The 24,058-nt window shown below is 42.0% G+C and overlaps 2 protein-coding genes across 4 annotated transcripts in view; both read right to left on the bottom strand.

The window, feature by feature from the left end:
* LOC144360127 (63 kDa sperm flagellar membrane protein-like) overlaps positions 1-13,774 on the bottom strand; it is a 98,395-nt gene extending 84,621 nt beyond the window's left edge. For all 3 annotated transcript variants that reach the window (XR_014926593.1, XR_014926594.1, XM_085490744.1), the window contains exons 1-2: positions 13,706-13,774; positions 11,637-11,817 (exon numbers count right to left, since the gene is read on the bottom strand). The gene's annotated coding sequence lies outside the window, so the exon portion shown is untranslated. The remainder of the gene's footprint in view (positions 1-11,636; positions 11,818-13,705) is intronic.
* Positions 13,775-15,231: 1,457 nt separating this feature from the next.
* Positions 15,232-22,788, bottom strand: LOC144360128 (uncharacterized). Its single transcript, XM_085508576.1, has 2 exons — positions 21,138-22,788; positions 15,232-15,344 (listed from the first exon to the last, which is right to left on the bottom strand). The coding sequence occupies exons 1-2, from the start codon at positions 22,786-22,788 to the stop codon at positions 15,232-15,234; spliced, it is 1,764 nt and encodes a 587-aa protein (XP_085364702.1).
* Between the last annotated feature and the right edge of the window lie 1,270 nt (positions 22,789-24,058).

Below are 24,058 nucleotides of genomic sequence, written 5' to 3'. Positions count from 1 at the left end.
CACTCCACACCACTCCACACCACACCAACTCAGTTCCACTGCACTTAGTTGCGCTCTGCTCCATTCCACTACACCACGCCACATTAACTCAGTTCCACTGCAATCAGTTGCGCTCTGCTTTATTCCACTCCAATGCACCACATTAACTCAGTTTCACTGCACCCAGTTGCGCTCTGCTCCATTCCACTACACTACGCCACATTAACTCAGTTGTACTGCACTCAGTTGCGCTCTGCTACAGTACACTACACTACACCACATTAACTCAGTTGCACTGCACTCAGTTGCGCTCTGCTTCATTCCACTTCACTACACCACATTAACTCAGTTCCACTGCACTCAGTTGCGCTCTGCTCCATTCCACTACACTACACCACATTAACTCAGTTCTACTGCACCCAGTTGAGCTCTGCTCCATTTCACTACACTACGCCACATTAACTCAGTTCCACTGCACTCAGTTGCGCTCTTCTCCATTCCACTCCAGTACACCACATTCTCAGTTCCACTGCACCCAGTTGCACTCTGCTCCATTCCACTACACTACGCCACATTAACCCAGTTTCACTGCACTCAGTTGCGCTCTGCTCTATTCCACTACACTTCACTACACTACACCACATTAACTCAGTTTCACTGCACTCAGTTGCGCTCTGCTCCATTCCACTACACCACATTAACTCAGTTCCACTGCACTCAGTTGCGCTCTACTCCATTCCACTACACCACATTAACTCATTTCCACTGCAGTCAGCTCACTACACCACATTAACTCAGTTCCACTGCACTCAGTTGCGCCCTGCTCACTCCACTCCACTCCACACCACTCCACTCCACACCACACCAACTCAGTTCCACTGCACTTAGTTGCGCTCTGCTCCATTCCACTACACTACGCCACATTAACTCAGTTCCACTGCACTCAGTTGCGCTCTGCTCCATTCCACTACACTACACCACATTAACTCAGTTCCACTGCACTCAGTTGCGCTCTGCTCCATTCCACTACACCACATTAACTCAGTTCCACTGCACTCAGTTGCGCTCTGCTCACTACACCACATTAACTCAGTTCCACTGCACTCGGTTGCGCTCTCCTCACTACACCACATTAACTCAGTTCCACTGCACTCAGTTGCGCTCTGCTCACTCCACTCCACACCACTCCACACCACACCAACTCAGTTCCACTGCACTTAGTTGCGCTCTGCTCCATTCCACTACACTACGCCACATTAACTCAGTTCCACTGCACTCAGTTGCGCTCTGCTTTATTCCACTCCAATACACCACATTAACTCAGTTTCACTGCACCCAGTTGCGCTCTGCTCCATTCCACTACACTACGCCACATTAACTCAGTTGCACTGCACTCAGTTGCGCTCTGCTACAGTACACTACACTACACCACATTAACTCAGTTGCACTGCACTCAGTTGCGCTCTACTTCATTCCACTTCACTACACCACATTAACTCAGTTCCACTGCACTCAGTTGCGCTCTGCTCCATTCCACTACACTACGCCAGATTAACTCAGTTCCACTGCACTCAGTTGCGCTCTGCTCCACTCCACTCCAGTACACCACATTCTCAGTTCCACTGCACCCAGTTGCGCTCTGCTCCATTCCACTACACTACGCCACATTAACTCAGTTCCACTGCACTCAGCTGCACTCTGCTCAATTCCACTACACTACGCCACATTAACCTAGTTTCACTGCACTCAGTCGCGCTCTGCTCTATTCCAGTACACTACACTACACCACATTAACTCAGTTCAACTGCACTCAGCTGCACTCTGCTCAATTCCACTACACTACGCCACATTAACTCAGTTCCACTGCACTCAGTTGCGCTCTTCTCTATTCCACACCAGTACACCACATTCTCAGTTCCACTGCACCCAGTTGTGCTCTGCTCCATTCCACTACACTACGCCACATTAACCCAGTTTCACTGCACTCAGTTGCGCTCTGCTCTATTCCACTACACTACACTACACCACATTAACTCAGTTTCACTGCACTCAGCTGCGCTCTGCTCAATTTCACTACACTGCACCACATTAACTCAGTTGCACTGCACTCAGTTGCGCTCTGCTCTATTCCACTACACTACATCACATTAAGTCAGTTGCACTGCACTCAGTTGCACTCTACTCTATTCCAGTACACTTCACTACACCACATTAACTCAGTTCTTCTGCACCCAGTTGCGCTCTGCTACACTACACTACACTACACCACATTAACTCAGTTTCACTGCACTCAGTTGCGCTCTACTCCATTCCACTACACCACATTAACTCAGTTCCACTGCACTCAGTTGCGCTCTGCTCACTACACCACATTAACTCAGTTCCACTGCACTCGGTTGCGCTCTGCTCAATACACCACATTAACTCAGTTCCACTGCACTCAGTTGCGCCCTGCTCACTCCACTCCACTCCACTCCACACCACTCCACTCCACACCAACTCAGTTCCACTGCACTCAGTTGCGCTCTGCTCTATTCCACTACACTACACTACACTACACTACACTACACTACACTACACTACACTACACTACACTACACCACATTAACTCGGTTCCACTGCACCCAGTTGCGCTCTGCTCCATTCCACTCCACTACGCCACATTAACTCAGTTCCACTGCACTCAGTTGCGCTCTGCTCCATTCCACTCCAGTAAACCACATTCTCAGTTCCACTGCACCCAGTTGCGCTCTGCTCCATTCCACTACACTACGCCACATTAACTCAGTTCCACTGCACTCAGTTGCGCTCTGCTCCATTCCACTCCAGTACACCACATTCTCAGTTCCACTGCACCCAGTTGCGCTCTGCTCCATTCCACTACACTATGCCACATTAACTCAGTTCCACTGCACTCAGCTGCGCTCTGCTCAATTCCACTACACTACACCACATTAACCCAGTTTCACTGCACTCAGTCGCGCTCTGCTCTATTCCAGTACACTACACTACTCCACATTAACTCAGTTTCACTGCACTCAGCTGCGCTCTGCTCAATTCCACTACACTACACCACATTAACTCAGTTGCACTGCACTCAGTTGCGCTCTGCTCTATTCCACTACACTACACCACATTAAGTCAGTTGCACTGCACTCAGTTGCACTGCACTCAGTTGCGCTCTGCTCTATTCCACTACACTACACCACATTAAGTCAGTTGCACTGCACTCAGTTGCACTGCACTCAGTTGCACTCTACTTCATTCCACTTCACTACACCACATTAACTCAGTTCTTCTGCACCCAGTTGCGCTCTGCTACACTACACTACACTACACTACACCACATTAACTCAGTTTCACTGCACTCAGTTGCGCTCTGCTCCATTCCACTACACCACATTAACTCAATTGCACTGCACTCAGTTGCGCTCTGCTCTATTCCACTACACTACACCACATTAAGTCAGTTCTTCTGCACCCAGTTGCGCTCTGCTACACTACACTACACTACACCACATTAACTCAGTTCCACTGCACTCAGTTGCGCTCTACTCCATTCCACTACACCACATAAACTCAGTTCCACTACACTCAGTTGCGCTCTGCTCACTACACCACATTAACTCAGTTCCACTGCACTCGGTTGCGCTCTGCTCACTACACCACATTAACTCAGTTCCACTGCACTCAGTTGCACCCTGCTCACTCCACTTCCCTCCACACCACTCCACACCACTCCACTCCACACCAACTCATTTCCAGTGCACTTAGTTGCGCTCTGCTCCATTCCACTACACTACGCCACATTAAATCAGTTCCACTGCACTCAGTTGCGCTCTGCTCCATTCCACTACACTACGCCACATTAACTCAGTTGCACTGCACTCAGTTGCGCTCTGCCACAGTACACTACACTACACTACACCAGTCCACTTTAACTCAGTTGCACTGCACTCAGTTGCGCTCTTCTCCATTCCACACCAGTATACCACATTCTCAGTTCCACTGCACCCAGTTGTGCTCTGCTCCATTCCACTACACTACGCCACATTAACCCAGTTTCACTGCACTCAGTTGCGCTCTGCTCTATTCCACTACACTACACTACGCCACATTAACTCAGTTCCACTGCACTCAGTTGCGCTCTTCTCCATTCCACACCAGTATACCACATTCTCAGTTCCACTGCACCCAGTTGTGCTCTGCTCCATTCCACTACACTACGCCACATTAACCCAGTTTCACTGCACTCAGCTGCGCTCTGCTCCATTCCACTACACTACGCCACATTAACTCAGTTCCACTGCACTCAGTTGCGCTCTGCTCTATTCCACTACACTACACTACACCACATTAACTCAGTTCCACTGCACTCAGTTGCGCTCTGCTGCATTCCACTCCACTGCGCCACATTAACTCAGTTCCACTGCACTCAGTTGCGCTCTGCTCCATTCCACTCCAGTACACCACATTCTCAGTTCCACTGCACCCAGTTGCGCTCTGCTCCATTCCACTACACTACGCCACATTAACTCAGTTCCACTGCACTCAGCAGCACTCTGCTCAATTCCACTACACTACGCCACATTAACCCAGTTTCACTGCACTCAGTCGCGCTCTGCTCTATTCCAGTACACTACACTACACCACATTAACTCAGTTTCACTGCACTCAGCTGCGCTCTGCTCAATTTCACTACACTACACTACATTAACTCAGTTGCACTGCACTCAGTTGCGCTCTGCTCTATTCCACTACACTACACCACATTAAGTCAGTTGCACTGCACTCAGTTGCACTGCACTCAGTTGCACTCTACTTCATTCCACTTCACTACACCACATTAACTCAGTTCTTCTGCACCCAGTTGCGCTCTGCTACACTACACTACACTACACCACATTAACTCAGTTTCACTGCACTCAGTTGCGCTCTGCTCCATTCCACTACACCACATTAACTCAGTTCCACTGCACTCAGTTGCGCTCTGCTCACTACACCACATTAACTCAGTTCCACTGCACTCGGTTGCGCTCTGCTCACTACACCACATTAACTCAGTTCCACTGCACTCAGTTGCGCCCTGCTCACTCCACTCCGCTCCACTCCACACCACTCCACTCCACACCAACTCAGTTCCACTGCACTCAGTTGCGCTCTGCTCTATTCCACTACACTACACTACACCACATTAACTCAGTTCTTCTGCACCCAGTTGCGCTCTGCTACACTACACTACACTACACCACATTAACTCAGTTTCACTGCACTCAGTTGCGCTCTGCTCCATTCCACTACACCACATTAACTCAGTTCCACTGCACTCAGTTGCGCTCTGCTCACTACACCACATTAACTCAGTTCCACTGCACTCGGTTGCGCTCTGCTCACTACACCACATTAACTCAGTTCCACTGCACTCAGTTGCGCCCTGCTCACTCCACTCCGCTCCACTCCACACCACTCCACTCCACACCAACTCAGTTCCACTGCACTCAGTTGCGCTCTGCTCTATTTCACTACACTACACTTCACCACATTAACTCAGTTCCACTGCACCCAGTTGCGCTCTGCTCCATTCCACTCCACTACGCCACATTAACTCAGTTCCACTGCACTCAGTTGCGCTCTGCTCCATTCCACTCCAGTACACCACATTCTCAGTTCCACTGCACCCAGTTGCGCTCTGCTCCATTCCACTACACTACGCCACACTAACCCAGTTCCACTGCACTCAGTTGCGCTCTGCTCCATTCCACTCCAGTACACCACATTCTCAGTTCCACTGCACCCAGTTGCGCTCTGCTCCATACCACTACACTACACCACATTAACTCAGTTGCACTGCACTCAGTTGCGCTCTGCTCTATTCCACTACACTACACCACATTAAGTCAGTTGCACTGCACTCAGTTGCACTCTACTTCATTACACTTCACTACACCACATTAACTCAGTTCTTCTGCACCCAGTTGCGCTCTGCTACACTACACTACACTACACCACATTAACTCAGTTTCACTGCACTCAGTTGCGCTCTGCTCCATTCCACTACACCACATTAACTCAGTTCCACTGCACTCAGTTGCGCTCTACTCCATTCCACTACACCACATTAACTCAGTTCCACTGCACTCAGTTGCGCTCTGCTACACTACACCACATTAACTCAGTTCTTCTGCACCCAGTTGGGCTCTGCTACACTACACCACATTAACTCAGTTTCACTGCACTCAGTTGCGCTCTGCTCCATTCCACTACACCACATTAACTCGGTTCCACTGCACTCAGTTGCGCTCTACTCCATTCCACTACACTCCATTAACTGAGTTCCACTGCACTCAGTTGCGCTCTGCTCACTACACCACATTAACTCAGTTCCACTGCACTCGGTTGTGCTCTGCTCACTACACCACATTAACTCAATTCCACTGCACTCAGTTGCGCCCTGCTCACTCCACTCCACTCCACACCACTCCACTCCACACCAACTCAGTTCCACTGCACTTAGTTGCGCTCTGCTCCATTCCACTACACTACGCCACATTAACTCAGTTCCACTGCACTCAGTTGCGCTCTGCTCCATTCCACTACACTACGCCACATTAACTCAGTTGCACTGCACTCAGTTGCGCTCTGCTACAGTACACTACACTACACCACATTAACTCAGTTCTACTGCACCCAGTTGAGCTCTGCTCCATTTCACTACACTACGCCACATTAACTCAGTTCCACTGCACTCAGTTGCGCTCTTCTCCATTCCATTCCAACCCAGTACACAACATTCGCAGTTCCACTGCACTCAGTTGCGCTCTGCTCCATTCCACTCCAGTACACCACATTCTCAGTTCCACTGCACCCAGTTGCGCTCTGCTCCATTTCACTACACTACGCCACATTAACTCAGTTGCACTGCACTCAGTTGCGCTCTGCCACAGTACACTACACTACACTACACCAGTCCACTTTAACTCAGTTTCACTGCACTCAGTTGCGCTCTTCTCCATTCCACACCAGTATACCACATTCTCAGTTCCACTGCACCCAGTTGTGCTCTGCTCCATTCCACTACACTACGCCACATTAACCCAGTTTCACTGCACTCAGTTGCGCTCTGCTCTATTCCACTACACTACACTACGCCACATTAACTCAGTTCCACTGCACTCAGTTGCGCTCTTCTCCATTCCACACCAGTATACCACATTCTCAGTTCCACTGCACCCAGTTGTGCTCTGCTCCATTCCACTACACTACGCCACATTAACCCAGTTTCACTGCACTCAGCTGCGCTCTGCTCCATTCCACTACACTACGCCACATTAACTCAGTTCCACTGCACTCAGTTGCGCTCTGCTCTATTCCACTACACTACACTACACCACATTAACTCAGTTCCACTGCACTCAGTTGCGCTCTGCTGCATTCCACTCCACTGCGCCACATTAACTCAGTTCCACTGCACTCAGTTGCGCTCTGCTCCATTCCACTCCAGTACACCACATTCTCAGTTCCACTGCACCCAGTTGCGCTCTGCTCCATTCCACTACACTACGCCACATTAACTCAGTTCCACTGCACTCAGCAGCACTCTGCTCAATTCCACTACACTACACCACATTAACCCAGTTTCACTGCACTCAGTCGCGCTCTGCTCTATTACAGTACACTACACTACACCACATTAACTCAGTTTCACTGCACTCAGCTGCGCTCTGCTCAATTTCACTACACTACACTACATTAACTCAGTTGCACTGCACTCAGTTGCGCTCTGCTCTATTCCACTACACTACACCACATTAAGTCAGTTGCACTGCACTCAGTTGCACTGCACTCAGTTGCACTCTACTTCATTCCACTTCACTACACCACATTAACTCAGTTCTTCTGCACCCAGTTGCGCTCTGCTACACTACACTACACTACACCACATTAACTCAGTTTCACTGCACTCAGTTGCGCTCTGCTCCATTCCACTACACCACATTAACTCAGTTCCACTGCACTCAGTTGCGCTCTGCTCACTACACCACATTAACTCAGTTCCACTGCACTCGGTTGCGCTCTGCTCACTACACCACATTAACTCAGTTCCACTGCACTCAGTTGCGCCCTGCTCACTCCACTCCGCTCCACTCCACACCACTCCACTCCACACCAACTCAGTTCCACTGCACTCAGTTGCGCTCTGCTCTATTCCACTACACTACACTACACCACATTAACTCAGTTCTTCTGCACCCAGTTGCGCTCTGCTACACTACACTACACTACACCACATTAACTCAGTTTCACTGCACTCAGTTGCGCTCTGCTCCATTCCACTACACCACATTAACTCAGTTCCACTGCACTCAGTTGCGCTCTGCTCACTACACCACATTAACTCAGTTCCACTGCACTCGGTTGCGCTCTGCTCACTACACCACATTAACTCAGTTCCACTGCACTCAGTTGCGCCCTGCTCACTCTACTCCGCTCCACTCCACACCAATCCACTCCACACCAACTCAGTTCCACTGCACTCAGTTGCGCTCTGCTCTATTCCACTACACTACACTTCACCACATTAACTCAGTTCCACTGCACCCAGTTGCGCTCTGCTCCATTCCACTCCACTACGCCACATTAACTCAGTTCCACTGCACTCAGTTGCGCTCTGCTCCATTCCACTCCAGTACACCACATTCTCAGTTCCACTGCACCCAGTTGCGCTCTGCTCCATTCCACTACACTACGCCACATTAACCCAGTTCCACTGCACTCAGTTGCGCTCTGCTCCATTCCACTCCAGTACACCACATTCTCAGTTCCACTGCACCCAGTTGCGCTCTGCTCCATACCACTACACTACACCACATTAACTCAGTTGCACTGCACTCAGTTGCGCTCTGCTCTATTCCACTACACTACACCACATTAAGTCAGTTGCACTGCACTCAGTTGCACTCTACTTCATTCCACTTCACTACACCACATTAACTCAGTTCTTCTGCACCCAGTTGCGCTCTGCTACACTACACTACACTACACCACATTAACTCAGTTTCACTGCACTCAGTTGCGCTCTGCTCCATTCCACTACACCACATTAACTCAGTTCCACTGCACTCAGTTGCGCTCTACTCCATTTCACTACACCACATTAACTCAGTTCCACTGCACTCAGTTGCGCTCTGCTACACTACACCACAATAACTCAGTTCTTCTGCACCCAGTTGGGCTCTGCTACACTACACCACATTAACTCAGTTTCACTGCACTCAGTTGCGCTCTGCTCCATTCCACTACACCACATTAACTCGGTTCCACTGCACTCAGTTGCGCTCTACTCCATTCCACTACACTCCATTAACTGAGTTCCACTGCACTCAGTTGCGCTCTGCTCACTACACCACATTAACTCAGTTCCACTGCACTCGGTTGTGCTCTGCTCACTACACCACATTAACTCAGTTCCACTGCACTCAGTTGCGCCCTGCTCACTCCACTCCACTCCACACCACTCCACACCACTCCACTCCACACCAACTCAGTTCCACTGCACTTAGTTGCGCTCTGCTCCATTCCACTACACTACGCCACATTAACTCAGTTCCACTGCACTCAGTTGCGCTCTGCTCCATTCCACTACACTACGCCACATTAACTCAGTTTCACTGCACTCAGTTGCGCTCTGCTACAGTACACTACACTACACCACATTAACTCAGTTCTACTGCACCCAGTTGAGCTCTGCTCCATTTCACTACACTACGCCACATTAACTCAGTTCCACTGCACTCAGTTGCGCTCTTCTCCATTCCATTCCAACCCAGTACACAACATTCGCAGTTCCACTGCACCCAGTTGCGCTCTGCTCCATTCCACTACACTACGCCACATTAACTCAGTTCCACTGCACTCAGTTGCGCTCTGCTCCATTCCACTCCAGTACACCACATTCTCAGTTCCACTGCACCCAGTTGCGCTCTGCTCCATTTCACTACACTACGCCACATTAACTCAGTTCCACTGCACTCAGCTGCGCTCTGCTCAATTCCACTACACTACACCACATTAACCCAGTTTCACTGCACTCAGTCGCGCTCTGCTCTATTACAGTACACTACACTACACCACATTAACTCAGTTTCACTGCACTCAGCTGCGCTCTGCTCAATTCCACTACACTACACCACATTAACTCAGTTGCACTGCACTCAGTTGCGCTCTGCTCTATTCCACTACACTACACCACATTAAGTCAGTTGCACTGCACTCAGTTGCACTGCACTCAGTTGCACTCTACTTCATTCCACTTCACTACACCACATTAACTCAGTTCTTCTGCACCCAGTTGCGCTCTGCTACATTCCACTACACTACACCACATTAACTCAGTTGCACGGCACTCAGTTGCGCTCTGCGTCATCCCACTTCACTACACCACATTAACTCAGTTCCACTGCACTCAGTTGCGCTCTGCTCTATTCCACTACACTACACCATATTAACTCAGTTCCACTGCACTCAGTTGCGCTCTGCTCCATTCCACTACACCACATTAACTCAGTTTCACTGCACTCAGTTGCGCTCTGCTCCATTCCTCTATACTACACTACGCCACATTAACTCAGTTGCACTGCACTCAGTTGCGCTCTGCTACAGTACACTACACTACACCACATTAACTCAGTTCTACTGCACCCAGTTGAGCTCTGCTCCATTTCACTACACTACGCCACATTAACTCAGTTCCACTGCACTCAGTTGCGCTCTTCTCCATTCCAACCCAGTACACAACATTCGCAGTTCCACTGCACCCAGTTGCGCTCTGCTCCATTCCACTACACTACGCCACATTAACTCAGTTCCACTGCACTCAGTTGCGCTCTGCTCCGTTCCACTCCAGTACACCACATTCTCAGTTCCACTGCACCCAGTTGCGCTCTGTTCCATTCCACTACACTACGCCACATTAACTCAGTTCCACTGCACTCAGCTGCGCTCTGCTCAATTCCACTACACTACACCACATTAACCCAGTTTCACTGCACTCAGTCGCGCTCTGCTCTATTCCAGTACACTACACTACACCACATTAACTCAGTTTCACTGCACTCAGCTGCGCTCTGCTCAATTCCACTACACTACACCACATTAACTCAGTTGCACTGCACTCAGTTGCGCTCTGCTCTATTCCACTACACTACACCACATTAAGTCAGTTGCACTGCACTCAGTTGCACTGCACTCAGTTGCACTCTACTTCATTTCACTTCACTACACCACATTAACTCAGTTCGTCTGCACCCAGTTGCGCTCTGCTACATTCCACTACACTACACCACATTAACTCAGTTGCACGGCACTCAGTTGCGCTCTGCGTCATCCCACTTCACTACACCACATTAACTCAGTTCCACTGCACTCAGTTGCGCTCTGCTCTATTCCACTACACTACACCATATTAACTCAGTTCCACTGCACTCAGTTGCGCTCTGCTCCATTCCACTACACCACATTAACTCAGTTTCACTGCACTCAGTTGCGCTCTGCTCCATTCCTCTACACTACACTACACCACATAAACTCAGTTCCAGTACACTCAATTTCACTACACTACACTACACCACGTACATTACACGAAACCAAAGCTAACTTACCGTTGGAATATAGTTTGTAGGCCAAGCACCATTTGTGTATGCCAGTATTCGACCAGTTTTCGCTCCATCATCTTTCTCCCCAACTACCAAACATTTTATAGTCTGCATATTACAACAGGAACGTTGTACCACTTCTCAGATGTGACAGACAACCCTCTGATAAACAAAGATTGTCACAATCCTGTTTAGAAAAGTGACGTATTTTGTTGAATGATAGTTAGTGTATCAACATGAATACGAGGATGTAGATTGCATTATAAATATAAATGCAGCTCTGTTGACAATTCAAGTTTACAACTGGCATACACACAATGTGACAAATGAATAAACAAATAACATAAACTATTGTTCACATGACGAATACTAATATACTTTGTTCCAAGGATTAATAAAATAAGGCTGTTTAACTGAGATATTAATGTATGTAAATGTGCAATGGAGATCACATTCCTTATGAGGTGTCAGTCACACATATTTCTCACCAATAGTTTGGTGAAAGCAACAGGTATGACCTATAAATATAACATATAAAATGGTAATTGTAGTTATAGCCATTGTCCGAGAATAAGTACCAATACGATTACCTACTACCATCTTGTACAAATTGTATATCTAATTCATATCTCACTAAACCCAATCTACGTTTAGAATATTGTTCATACACAAACGAGAATACACACGAATAAGCCTGGACACTAGTAAAAACGGGTTCGAACACTGCCAAGTTCTTTGATCGACTCACTTATTTAGTATATTTTAGAAATTCCCTTAAGAATTGTCTTTTTGAATTTCTTTTTTCTAATGGAAGTATACTGTTCGAAGTTCACTCAGACGCAATGTTAGCATTTGTATAACTAGTGATTCACAAATTCATCAACTTAGGTGGCTCGTCACTAGTTCTATGTTCGAAAAAAGTTACCTAGGGTCTCCACGCCAATAACCCCCCCCCCAGTACCGTCCTCCATTTCAATTGTATATACATCTCTTTGGCCATAATTATTTGTAGGGGCAGAACCAACGACCTTAAAATACCATTATACTCGTCCAGAAAAAATATGCACATTTCACAGAAAAATATGCACATTTTATTATAATATTAATTACGTATCACCAGCATTTACAAGGTAAAACATATTGTCCTCTGGAACACAGTCAAAGTCGAAATCTTTACCATTATCTTTATTGTCGAATTTGTTCGATCTTACCCTTTTTCTGCCATGGTGTTTTGTTGCACGATTTGACCTGCATTTGACCTTCATTTGACCTTATAGGTCAACGGCATGATTTTTTTAAAACTAGTAATTAGCAATTTGTGAAATTTAATTTTTGTTATTTATTTTGTGTTTTATTGGCAAAAATTGTTGGGATCGAGCAGGGTAGTTTCATATATCTTTCATAATCACAATCATAGTGAAACTATTTTCGCTCGCTTCAGTGTACGTAAGTTAGTGAAATCAACAACGTACTAGCCATTAGCCACGCGAGGATATCTTAAGTAGGTGAAATTGACAACGCAGTGTGTCATCGACACCGCCAATATACCTACACTAATACGGGGTAGAGTTGACTTGGGGTCGAGTTGACCTGCTACCATTTTGGCTTAGTGTGCCTCCCTATTTCGATTTTGAGGTCGTGGTTGGAGATTGACATACGTAGATCAATATTTCAATCATTTTCTTTGTTTTTTCTAGTTTTCATTTTTGGTGTTGAATGAGTGGTGAAAATTATTCTACTTTTTCTGTTAATTGTTTGGAAGGGGGGCTTGTAATTGTAATATCTGTGTCGATTAATTGCGTTTCATTATTCTTGTCAAGTTGGAAATAGTCGAAGCGCAGTTTACGCACGGTTACCGTCGTCTACGCATTCATAGCATATCCAGGCTGTATTATATAAATACGGTTACCGTGGTTACCAGTATTCGGAAAAGTCAAACAATAGAGGTATGGAGATTGGAGGGGATGGGCACTTAGTCGAATGTGACCCCAAAATAGTAATGTTCCGATAGTTATATCCAATGAAATGTGAGGAGGAAATCTGATTCACTTAAATGCTACAGTATATACACTAACCTGAATTACTTAAATAGTCTTGTTCCCAGTAAAAACTCTTATATGACTGACCACCAGTGATATGTACGTTATGACAACAGTCAATTGCTGTTTATGACTGAAATAGTCATAGTCACGTGAGACTATGTAGATGCGTCATTGTGTCAGTTCCTCAAATGGTTGACTCATTTCCATATATTACCCAGGGAAAATATGTATACTTTCGCTTATGACAAAGCAATGTAAAGAAATCATTCACGATGCGTTAAAGATCCCATTGAAACCACGTAACACGAACTGCCATAAATTTGAATGCATTGTAATTTCATGCGCAATAGCACAAAGTTTTCCGACTAACAACCCCATGAAACAACAATGACGCATAGGTTATAGTTCAATAAACAACACAGGAGTACACAACAACGAATACTTCCCTGTTAGATGACCATTAATAATTACCGTTTCCCCCCCCCATTACCTTCATCGCCATTACCTCCATAATTAATTACGTATGTGACAATAAGATCTAAGATGGCAATGAGACATTTTCGGAGTTGTCATTAACACTGAAGAAGACCAATTGTATAATGGTTATTGCGCAGTGTGTGTTCGAATTTCATGTAAACAAACAATGTATTTGACACGCGTTGTGTACGTCGCTATGTTCCCCATATCGAACAGGACGCGGCACGACGACCAGCGCCCTTTAAATATAGAGCAAATATGGAAACCAAATGCAGAGTTTGTGCAGCATATGCAATAGAGGGGGTGTATCGATATGGAATAATATGAACGAATTATTACGAAGGCAGTGACTTGCTGAAAGAAGTTATATAAATTATATATATATAATATATTGTGTACATATTTTTGTGGATTTCAAACAAACGTTTTGTTTGTAATCCACAAATTATGTACACACAATTTAGTATCTATAGTGTGATTAACATATTAGATTAAATACAATGAAGCCTAAATGAAAGTAAAAGACATTTGTGAAAAGCTTGAAGCTCAATGTCAGAAAAGATGTCAATAATTTATGTACAATGACGACAAATGCACAACCCATACAAATAAACTGAAAACGTACAGAAAACTAAAAACAGATTTTTCATTAAAGAAATACTTGTCAATAATGATAAAAACCACTATATCGTTCTGCACTAACCAAACTAAGGTACGTGACAGAAAGTACAGAAGGGGGTAGGTTGGTGTTTTGGGGGGTGGGTCACTGATTTTCGTGTTGAGGGGAGGGTTACAGTAATCTGTGCAGGCATAAAGGCAAGGGTCACAATTTTTTGTGCAATGCAAGCCTCATGACGTAGCCAAGATTTTAAGCACAGTCAGGTTAATTGTGTTGCTTCAACAAACACATATTCTTATTACTCATTCAGCAGTTGTAATTACATTTGTAGTGGCTATAAACAAGTTTCTCGAAATCTATGTTGAGTCCCGTATAACAAACAAGCTCAAAGGGGGAACTAAACTTAGTTAAGTCATAAAGTCGTTCTTACCGAAATATATAGATCAACCCAGCGCATCGACCACTACGATGAAGTAAATAACGGTGATATATCTAAGTTTCTGGCTTCAAAACACTGGCATGTCACGGCGACCATACCGACAACTTTCCATATGTTTGTTACTTCCGGTTTCTCAACTTCAATAATGACATAGTCAGAACTCGTCAATAAATGACACTAGATTGTCAAATGCCCAACTAAATCAGATATCATGCTATTACAATATAAGTGAAAGTTGTCTTAAATGAAGTGACAATAAAGGTATACAGAAAACATTAATAATAAAATACAAAAAGGTAATGACTCTGGATTTAGGCCGCTACAACATTGAATGACATGTTAAAAATATATTCAGAGTTATGACGAGGACCTTTTGTCTGATGATTCTAATAATGAATCATCAGACAGTGGAAATGAAAGTATCCAGCCGGTACTACACACCAGATTCGGGAGAGAAAAAAAAAACAAGTTAATGGAATAGAAAGTTTCTTGGGGACTAGCAATTCACAACTGGGGAAAACAATATTTATGTACTGTTAAAACACACATATTTATTGTAGTGTAATATTATGATATAATTTGTGTTTATAATACCAATAGCCACTGTTTGTTTACATGTATTTCAAGATTGTAATTAATATGCAAATACAACTTTTGCACTACATTACCTAATACACTGATTATTCAAATCACAGTCCCTCTATCCCTCTATCTAGAGGGACTGTGTTCTAATGTGATCTTTAAATATCTATCTAGAGGGACTGTGTTCAAATGTGATCTTTAAATATCTATCTAGAGGGACTGTGTTCTAATGTGATCTTTAAATATCTATCTAGAGGGACTGTGTTCAAATGTGATCTTTAAATATCTATCTAGAGGGACTGTGTTCTAATGTGATCTTTAAATATCTATCTAGAGGGACTGTGTTCAAATGTGATCTTTAAATATCTATCTAGAGGGACTGTGTTCAAATGTGATCTTTAAATATCTATCTAGAGGGACTGTGTTCAAATGTGATCTTTAAATATCTATCTAGAGGGACTGTGTTCAAATGTGATCTTTAAATATCTATCTAGAGGGACTGTGTTCAAATGTGATCTTTAAATATCTATCTAGAGGGACTGTGTTCAAATGTGATCTTTAAATATCTATCTAGAGGGACTGTGTTCAAATGTGATCTTTAAATATCTATCTAGAGGGACTGTGTTCAAATGTGATCTTTAAATATCTATCTAGAGGGACTGTGTTCAAATGTGATCTTTAAATATCTATCTAGAGGGACTGTGTTCAAATGTGATCTTTAAATATCTATCTAGAGGGACTGTGTTCAAATGTGATCTTTAAATATCTATCTAGAGGGACTGTGTTCTAATGTGATCTTTAAATATCTATCTAGAGGGACTGTGTTCAAATGTGATCTTTAAATATCTATCTAGAGGGACTGTGTTCAAATGTGATCTTTAAATATCTATCTAGAGGGACTGTGTTCAAATGTGATCTCTAAATATCTATCTAGAGGGACTGTGTTCAAATGTGATCTTTAAATATCTATCTAGAGGGACTGTGTTCAAATGTGATCTTTAAATATCTATCTAGAGGGACTGTGTTCTAATGTGATCTTTAAATATCTATCTAGAGGGACTGTGTTCAAATGTGATCTCTAAATATCTATCTAGAGGGACTGTGTTCAAATGTGATCTTTAAATATCTATCTAGAGGGACTGTGTTCAAATGTGATCTTTAAATATCTATCTAGAGGGACTGTGTTCAAATGTGATCTTTAAATATCTATCTAGAGGGACTGTGTTCAAATGTGATCTTTAAATATCTATCTAGAGGGACTGTGTTCAAATGTGATCTTTAAATATCTATCTAGAGGGACTGTGTTCAAATGTGATCTCTAAATATCTATCTAGAGGGACTGTGTTCAAATGTGATCTTTAAATATCTATCTAGAGGGACTGTGTTCAAATGTGATCTTTAAATATCTATCTAGAGGGACTGTGTTCAAATGTGATCTTTAAATATCTATCTAGAGGGACTGTGTTCTAATGTGATCTTTAAATATCTATCTAGAGGGACTGTGTTCAAATGTGATCTTTAAATATCTATCTAGAGGGACTGTGTTCTAATGTGATCTTTAAATATCTATCTAGAGGGACTGTGTTCAAATGTGATCTTTAAATATCTATCTAGAGGGACTGTGTTCAAATGTGATCTTTAAATATCTATCTAGAGGGACTGTGTTCAAATGTGATCTTTAAATATCTATCTAGAGGGACTGTGTTCAAATGTGATCTTTAAATATCTATCTAGAGGGACTGTGTTCAAATGTGATCTTTAAATATCTATCTAGAGGGACTGTGTTCAAATGTGATCTTTAAATATCTATCTAGAGGGACTGTGTTCAAATGTGATCTTTAAATATCTATCTAGAGGGACTGTGTTCAAATGTGATCTTTAAATATCTATCTAGAGGGACTGTGTTCAAATGTGATCTTTAAATATCTATCTAGAGGGACTGTGTTCAAATGTGATCTTTAAATATCTATCTAGAGGGACTGTGTTCAAATGTGATCTTTAAATATCTATCTAGAGGGACTGTGTTCTAATGTGATCTTTAAATATCTATCTAGAGGGACTGTGTTCAAATGTGATCTTTAAATATCTATCTAGAGGGACTGTGTTCAAATGTGATCTTTAAATATCTATCTAGAGGGACTGTGTTCAAATGTGATCTCTAAATATCTATCTAGAGGGACTGTGTTCAAATGTGATCTTTAAATATCTATCTAGAGGGACTGTGTTCAAATGTGATCTTTAAATATCTATCTAGAGGGACTGTGTTCAAATGTGATCTTTAAATATCTATCTAGAGGGACTGTGTTCAAATGTGATCTTTAAATATCTATCTAGAGGGACTGTGTTCAAATGTGATCTTTAAATATCTATCTAGAGGGACTGTGTTCAAATGTGATCTTTAAATATCTATCTAGAGGGACTGTGTTCAAATGTGATCTTTAAATATCTATCTAGAGGGACTGTGTTCAAATGTGATCTTTAAATATCTATCTAGAGGGACTGTGTTCAAATGTGATCTTTAAATATCTATCTAGAGGGACTGTGTTCAAATGTGATCTTTAAATATCTATCTAGAGGGACTGTGTTCAAATGTGATCTTTAAATATCTATCTAGAGGGACTGTGTTCAAATGTGATCTTTAAATATCTATCTAGAGGGACTGTGTTCAAATGTGATCTTTAAATATCTATCTAGAGGGACTGTGTTCTAATGTGATCTTTAAATGTCTATCTAGAGGGACTGTGTTCAAATGTGATCTTTAAATATCTATCTAGAGGGACTGTGTTCAAATGTGATCTTTAAATATCTATCTAGAGGGACTGTGTTCAAATGTGATCTTTAAATATCTATCTAGAGGGACTGTGTTCAAATGTGATCTTTAAATATCTATCTAGAGGGACTGTGTTCAAATGTGATCTTTAAATATCTATCTAGAGGGACTGTGTTCAAATGTGATCTTTAAATATCTATCTAGGGGGACTGTGTTCAAATGTGATCTTTAAATATCTATCTAGAGGGACTGTGTTCAAATGTGATCTTTAAATATCTATCTAGAGGGACTGTGTTCAAATGTGATCTTTAAATATCTATCTAGAGGGACTGTGTTCAAATGTGATCTTTAAATATCTATCTAGAGGGACTGTGTTCAAATGTGATCTCTAAATATCTATCTAGAGGGACTGTGTTCAAATGTGATCTTTAAATATCTATCTAGAGGGACTGTGTTCAAATGTGATCTTTAAATATCTATCTAGAGGGACTGTGTTCAAATGTGATCTTTAAATATCTATCTAGAGGGACTGTGTTCAAATGTGATCTTTAAATATCTATCTAGAGGGACTGTGTTCTAATGTGATCTTTAAATATCTATCTAGAGGGACTTTGTTCTAATGTGATCTTTAAATATCTATCTAGAGGGACTGTGTTCAAATGTGATCTTTAAATATCTATCTAGAGGGACTGTGTTCTAATGTGATCTTTAAATATCTATCTAGAGGGACTGTGTTCAAATGTGATCTTTAAATATCTATCTAGAGGGACTGTGTTCAAATGTGATCTTTAAATATCTATCTAGAGGGACTGTGTTCAAATGTGATCTTTAAATATCTATCTAGAGGGACTGTGTTCAAATGTGATCTTTAAATATCTATCTAGAGGGACTGTGTTCAAATGTGATCTTTAAATATCTATCTAGAGGGACTGTGTTCAAATGTGATCTTTAAAATGCAATTATCTTAAGCTATGATTATCCAGTGTAAGAGGAATTAAGGCCGCCAGTACTAGTTAATGATATTATTTGATTGAGCAGTGATGTGACTAGCACCATTCTACTATAAAGATACAAACAGTTACATCATGGTTCTTCTTTCTCATTTCACTGCAATGTTTGGCTCCAAGACAGATCTTTCTTCCCCACTCATCCTTTCCTTCACAGTATATTTGGCTTTCTCGGTTATAATTTTTATCTTTTTAGTGTAGGTTTTATGATTGAAGAATTTTGTTCACTTGGATGTATTCAACACACAACACTCATAAAGGTGACAGTAAAATTGTGTATGTATCATTCTAATGTGGTACATAATAATAATAATAATAATAATAACTTTATTTAATTAAGCGCAACAATTCCAACATATGAAGATCAAAGGCGCTGATACAATAAACAATCAGTCAAATATTAAAAGCACATTTAAATAAGTGCGTTTTCAGTCTGGATTTAAAAATGTCTACTGAAGGACTAGAACGAACAGACAGAGGTAATTCATTAAAAAGTTTAGGACCTAAATTTTCAAAAGCACGGTCTTTGTATAACACCTTGGACTTTTTACTACACACCTGACGAGTTTTAATAAGAAACTTTGATTCAGATCTTAAACTACGACTAGGTACATAAAATTCGATTAATTCACATAGATAATTTGGGGCAAAACCATACAAAGATTTATACACTAGTAAAAGTAATTTGAAATTGATTCTTTGTACAACTGGTAACCAATGAAGTTTAATAAAAATGTCTGTAATGTGGTCATATTTTCGAGCACGAGTGACAAGGCGGGCTGCTGCATTTTGTACACGAATAAGAGGTTTTATCTTAGTTACAGGGAGACCAGACAATAATGAATTACAGCTGTCTAAGCGAGAAGATATGAATGCATGTACCAACTTTTCAGTATCAGATTGGGATAATGATTTACGAATACGATTAATATTTCTTAGATGGGAATATCCAGATCTACAAATAGTAGAAATGTGTGTTTCCATAGATAGCTGCGAATCAAACAAGACACCTAAGTTTCTAGCACTTGACGAAGCACTAACCAATTCTTCACCAATTGCGATACTAGACAAAGGACACGAGTCTTGTGAGAATCTCCGAGACGACATGCACACAAATTCAGTTTTCGACACATTCAAAAGTAGGAAATTACAAGACATCCAATCGCTAACGTCTTGAATACATGTCTGAAGTATCACCCGGGCGCGAATTTGATCATCTTCAGAAACCGATAAATAAATCTGTGTGTCATCGGCGTAAAAATGATATTTTACGCCGTGACGTCGCAATAACTCGCCCAATGGACGCATGTACATTGAGAACAATAATGGCCCTAAGACGGAGCCCTGTGGAACACCGGTTTCTAATATAGACGTCATATCAGAAAATACATTTCCAATTTTCACTTTTTGAATGCGGTTACTCAAATACGACTCAAACCATTTGATGATGAGACCATTTAAACCAAAATTTGATCTCAACCTATCGATGAGAATCCTGTGATTCACAGTATCAAAAGCGGCTGAAAGATCCAAAAGTACGAGAGCAACTGAATTCTTAGAATTATCAATACTGCATAGTACATCGTTAGCGACCCGCAAAAGAGCCGTTTCAGTGCTATGTGCGGTCCGATACGCTGATTGAAACTCTTCATACAACGAATAATTCTCTAAATGTTGTTTCACTCTGGATGCAACGACACGTTCAAGGACTTTAGATATAAAAGACAAATTAGAAATCGGTCGATAATTTTTCAGCATGTTTGAATCCAACGATGCTTTCTTGAGCAGAGGTTTAATCAGCGCACATTTCAATTTCTCAGGAACACTTCCAGTGCGAAGTGATTCATTTATGATATCTGTTATAGGTGAAAGCAGGATAGAAAGGATCTTTTCATCTTTTAATATATTAGTGGGTAAACAGTCCAAATCGCACGAAACCGACGACGATTTTTTTATAATTTTAATTATTTCATCCTCCGTGGCTGGTTCAAAACATTTCAATTCATCACCAGAGAACTTGTGCAGTTCGTTAAAACGGTTTCCATTCAATAAATTTAGATTTAGTCCTTGATTGATTTTCTTAATCTTATCCACGAAAAACATGCTAAAACGATTCGCTAAATTTATTTTGTTATCGTGAATCGGCAACGCATTCAAATTATTTGTCGAGCCTAGAAGACCATTTACGATGGAAAACAGTTTTCTTTGGTCACCATTACAATCCGCGATCTTATCAGCGAAATAACTCCTACGTGATACATCAATAAGATCATTAACTTTATTTCGTTTAGATTTGTAGATTTGGCGATGGACAGTTAAACCAGTTCGCCGCCACGTCCGTTCAGCTTTACGGCGTTCAGTGCGGGCGTGGTAAATATCAACATTTATCCACGGCTCGGCCACACGAACGTGAACAGTCTTCTCAGTCATGGGGGCATGTTTGTCAAGCGTTTCCGATACAGCAGTGTTGAAAATACGTAACTTAGCTGTAGAATCTACCTGGTCAACTGTTCTAGTACACCCAGATTCGAGTAGATCAGATGCGAAATTATCCCTATCAAAGTTCTTGAAGCAGCGATAAGTAATTTTGGTACGATTTGATGTATTATCATGATGATTTGACAAACTAAAGAAAATGGGATAGTGATCAGAGATTGCTGCGGCCTGGTTCACTTCCAATGATAACACAATATTCTCACGGGTAATAATTAAATCCAAAATGTTACCAGAACGATGAGTAGGTTTGTCTACTAGCTGCACTAAATCATGCATTTTTAAAAGTTCCAGAAATCTGCAGGTGTCACGATTGTCTGGCTTATTAAAATGAATGTTAAAATCTCCAAGGTAGACGATTGGTGTAGTATCCAAAACGTAAATGTCTAGAAGATCCGAGAAATCCGATAAAAATCCATTAAATGTCAGTTTATTAGAAAAACTGGGAGGCGGGCGGTACATGAGAATGTACCTAATACGTCCATGTTTTGAATCAACAGTGATCTCTAACCACTCAAACGATGAAAATGTTTGCGAGCACGATGTATTTACTTTTGCGGTAGTTTTATGAACGATGGCGATACCACCTCCAGCACCTGTAAGACGAGGAAACTGTCTACACTTAAAGCCACTTGGAGTCAACTCAACGACGACAGGTCCGTCACTGACATCACCTTTCAGCCATGTTTCCGTGAGAAATAAATAATCCAAATCATGATATAAGATCATCTCATTTAATGCACACGATTTATTCCTAACTGAACGAGAATTTAATAATCCACATTTTAACTCTGACATAAACTTCGATCGGGATGTGTGCTGTAGGTCAATAGAGGTCAAATTGGTAGAGTCCACTCCGAAATTTCCAGATTTGCGACGATAACGATAATGTTCAGCAGAAAAAACGTTGTAAATAACAGGAATAATATTAGCATCATATGGCTCATGTACAGTGGTATTAAACCCAGATAGTTGAACTAATGCAGATAATCTAGGAACAACAATAACTCGGTTGTCCGAAATCGGACGTATAGTCAAGTGAACAGTAATTGGGTGTCTAATATGCGATCCCGCTCGTCGACAACGTTGTCTCCAGATGGAATTATCTTTAGTGGTTTGTATAACATGGTGTGTTAGATTTGCGAAATGTTGCTTGCGTAGTTTTAGTAACTGTAGTGTGTTATAAACGATTCGTGACGACATGTCCAGAGTTGCAATTTATCAAGCAGTGTCAGAAACAATTATCTGCAACAGGTGGTACGCGGAAAAACTTGCTTCTATTCATATGGTAATGAGTAATGGACAATGTGGCGATTTCAGCATGGGCGTCATGTGAAAAACGTTTTGGACAGAATTCACGGCAACACAAATATATAGACGAACATCAACAAACCAAGAAGTTGCACTAATACTTAACATAAACGAGGAATCCAATGAAGATAATCACACAAAACCATAAAATCCGTAAAACGTAGTAAAACTGGACTGTACTTATCCAAGTTGGCAGCAGCAAAACAGCGCCCTCACACATACACAGTATTATACATTGTTCTCTTCTCAATGAGAGCTGGGCTAACTGATTGAAGTAGAAAAGATCTAAATTGTGTAGTAGAACATCAATTAGTATGTATATATAGTTTTAATATATGTACTATCCTTATATTTAGAAGGGGGAGGGTGATAATTATTTATGCACCATTCAAGGGGGAGGTCTGCAAATTTCATGCAAATGTCTGTGAAAGGTCATATATTTTTATGTACACGACTTTTTGTCCAGTAGCTAAGGATAAGTGCCCCTCACTTACTGTTTGAAATGGGGAGATACAATAATGTACCAATCTCTGATAACAAATATTCAGTTTGTGAAATTAAAGAAATTTAAAATGAGCAAGAGAAAGTTTGTTCAGAAGACACAACATTACTCAAGACAACAAAAACAATGCTATTAATTAAACAGTTATTAATTAATTAATATTTTAAACAATAAAGATAAAAACAT

This window comes from Saccoglossus kowalevskii, chromosome 15, assembly GCF_978046115.1.
Source record: "Saccoglossus kowalevskii chromosome 15, keSacKowa6.1, whole genome shotgun sequence".
NCBI classification, from domain to species: domain Eukaryota; kingdom Metazoa; phylum Hemichordata; class Enteropneusta; family Harrimaniidae; genus Saccoglossus; species Saccoglossus kowalevskii.
Note: the sequence above shows the minus strand (reverse complement) of the source record. Positions and strands in the feature narration are given on the sequence as shown.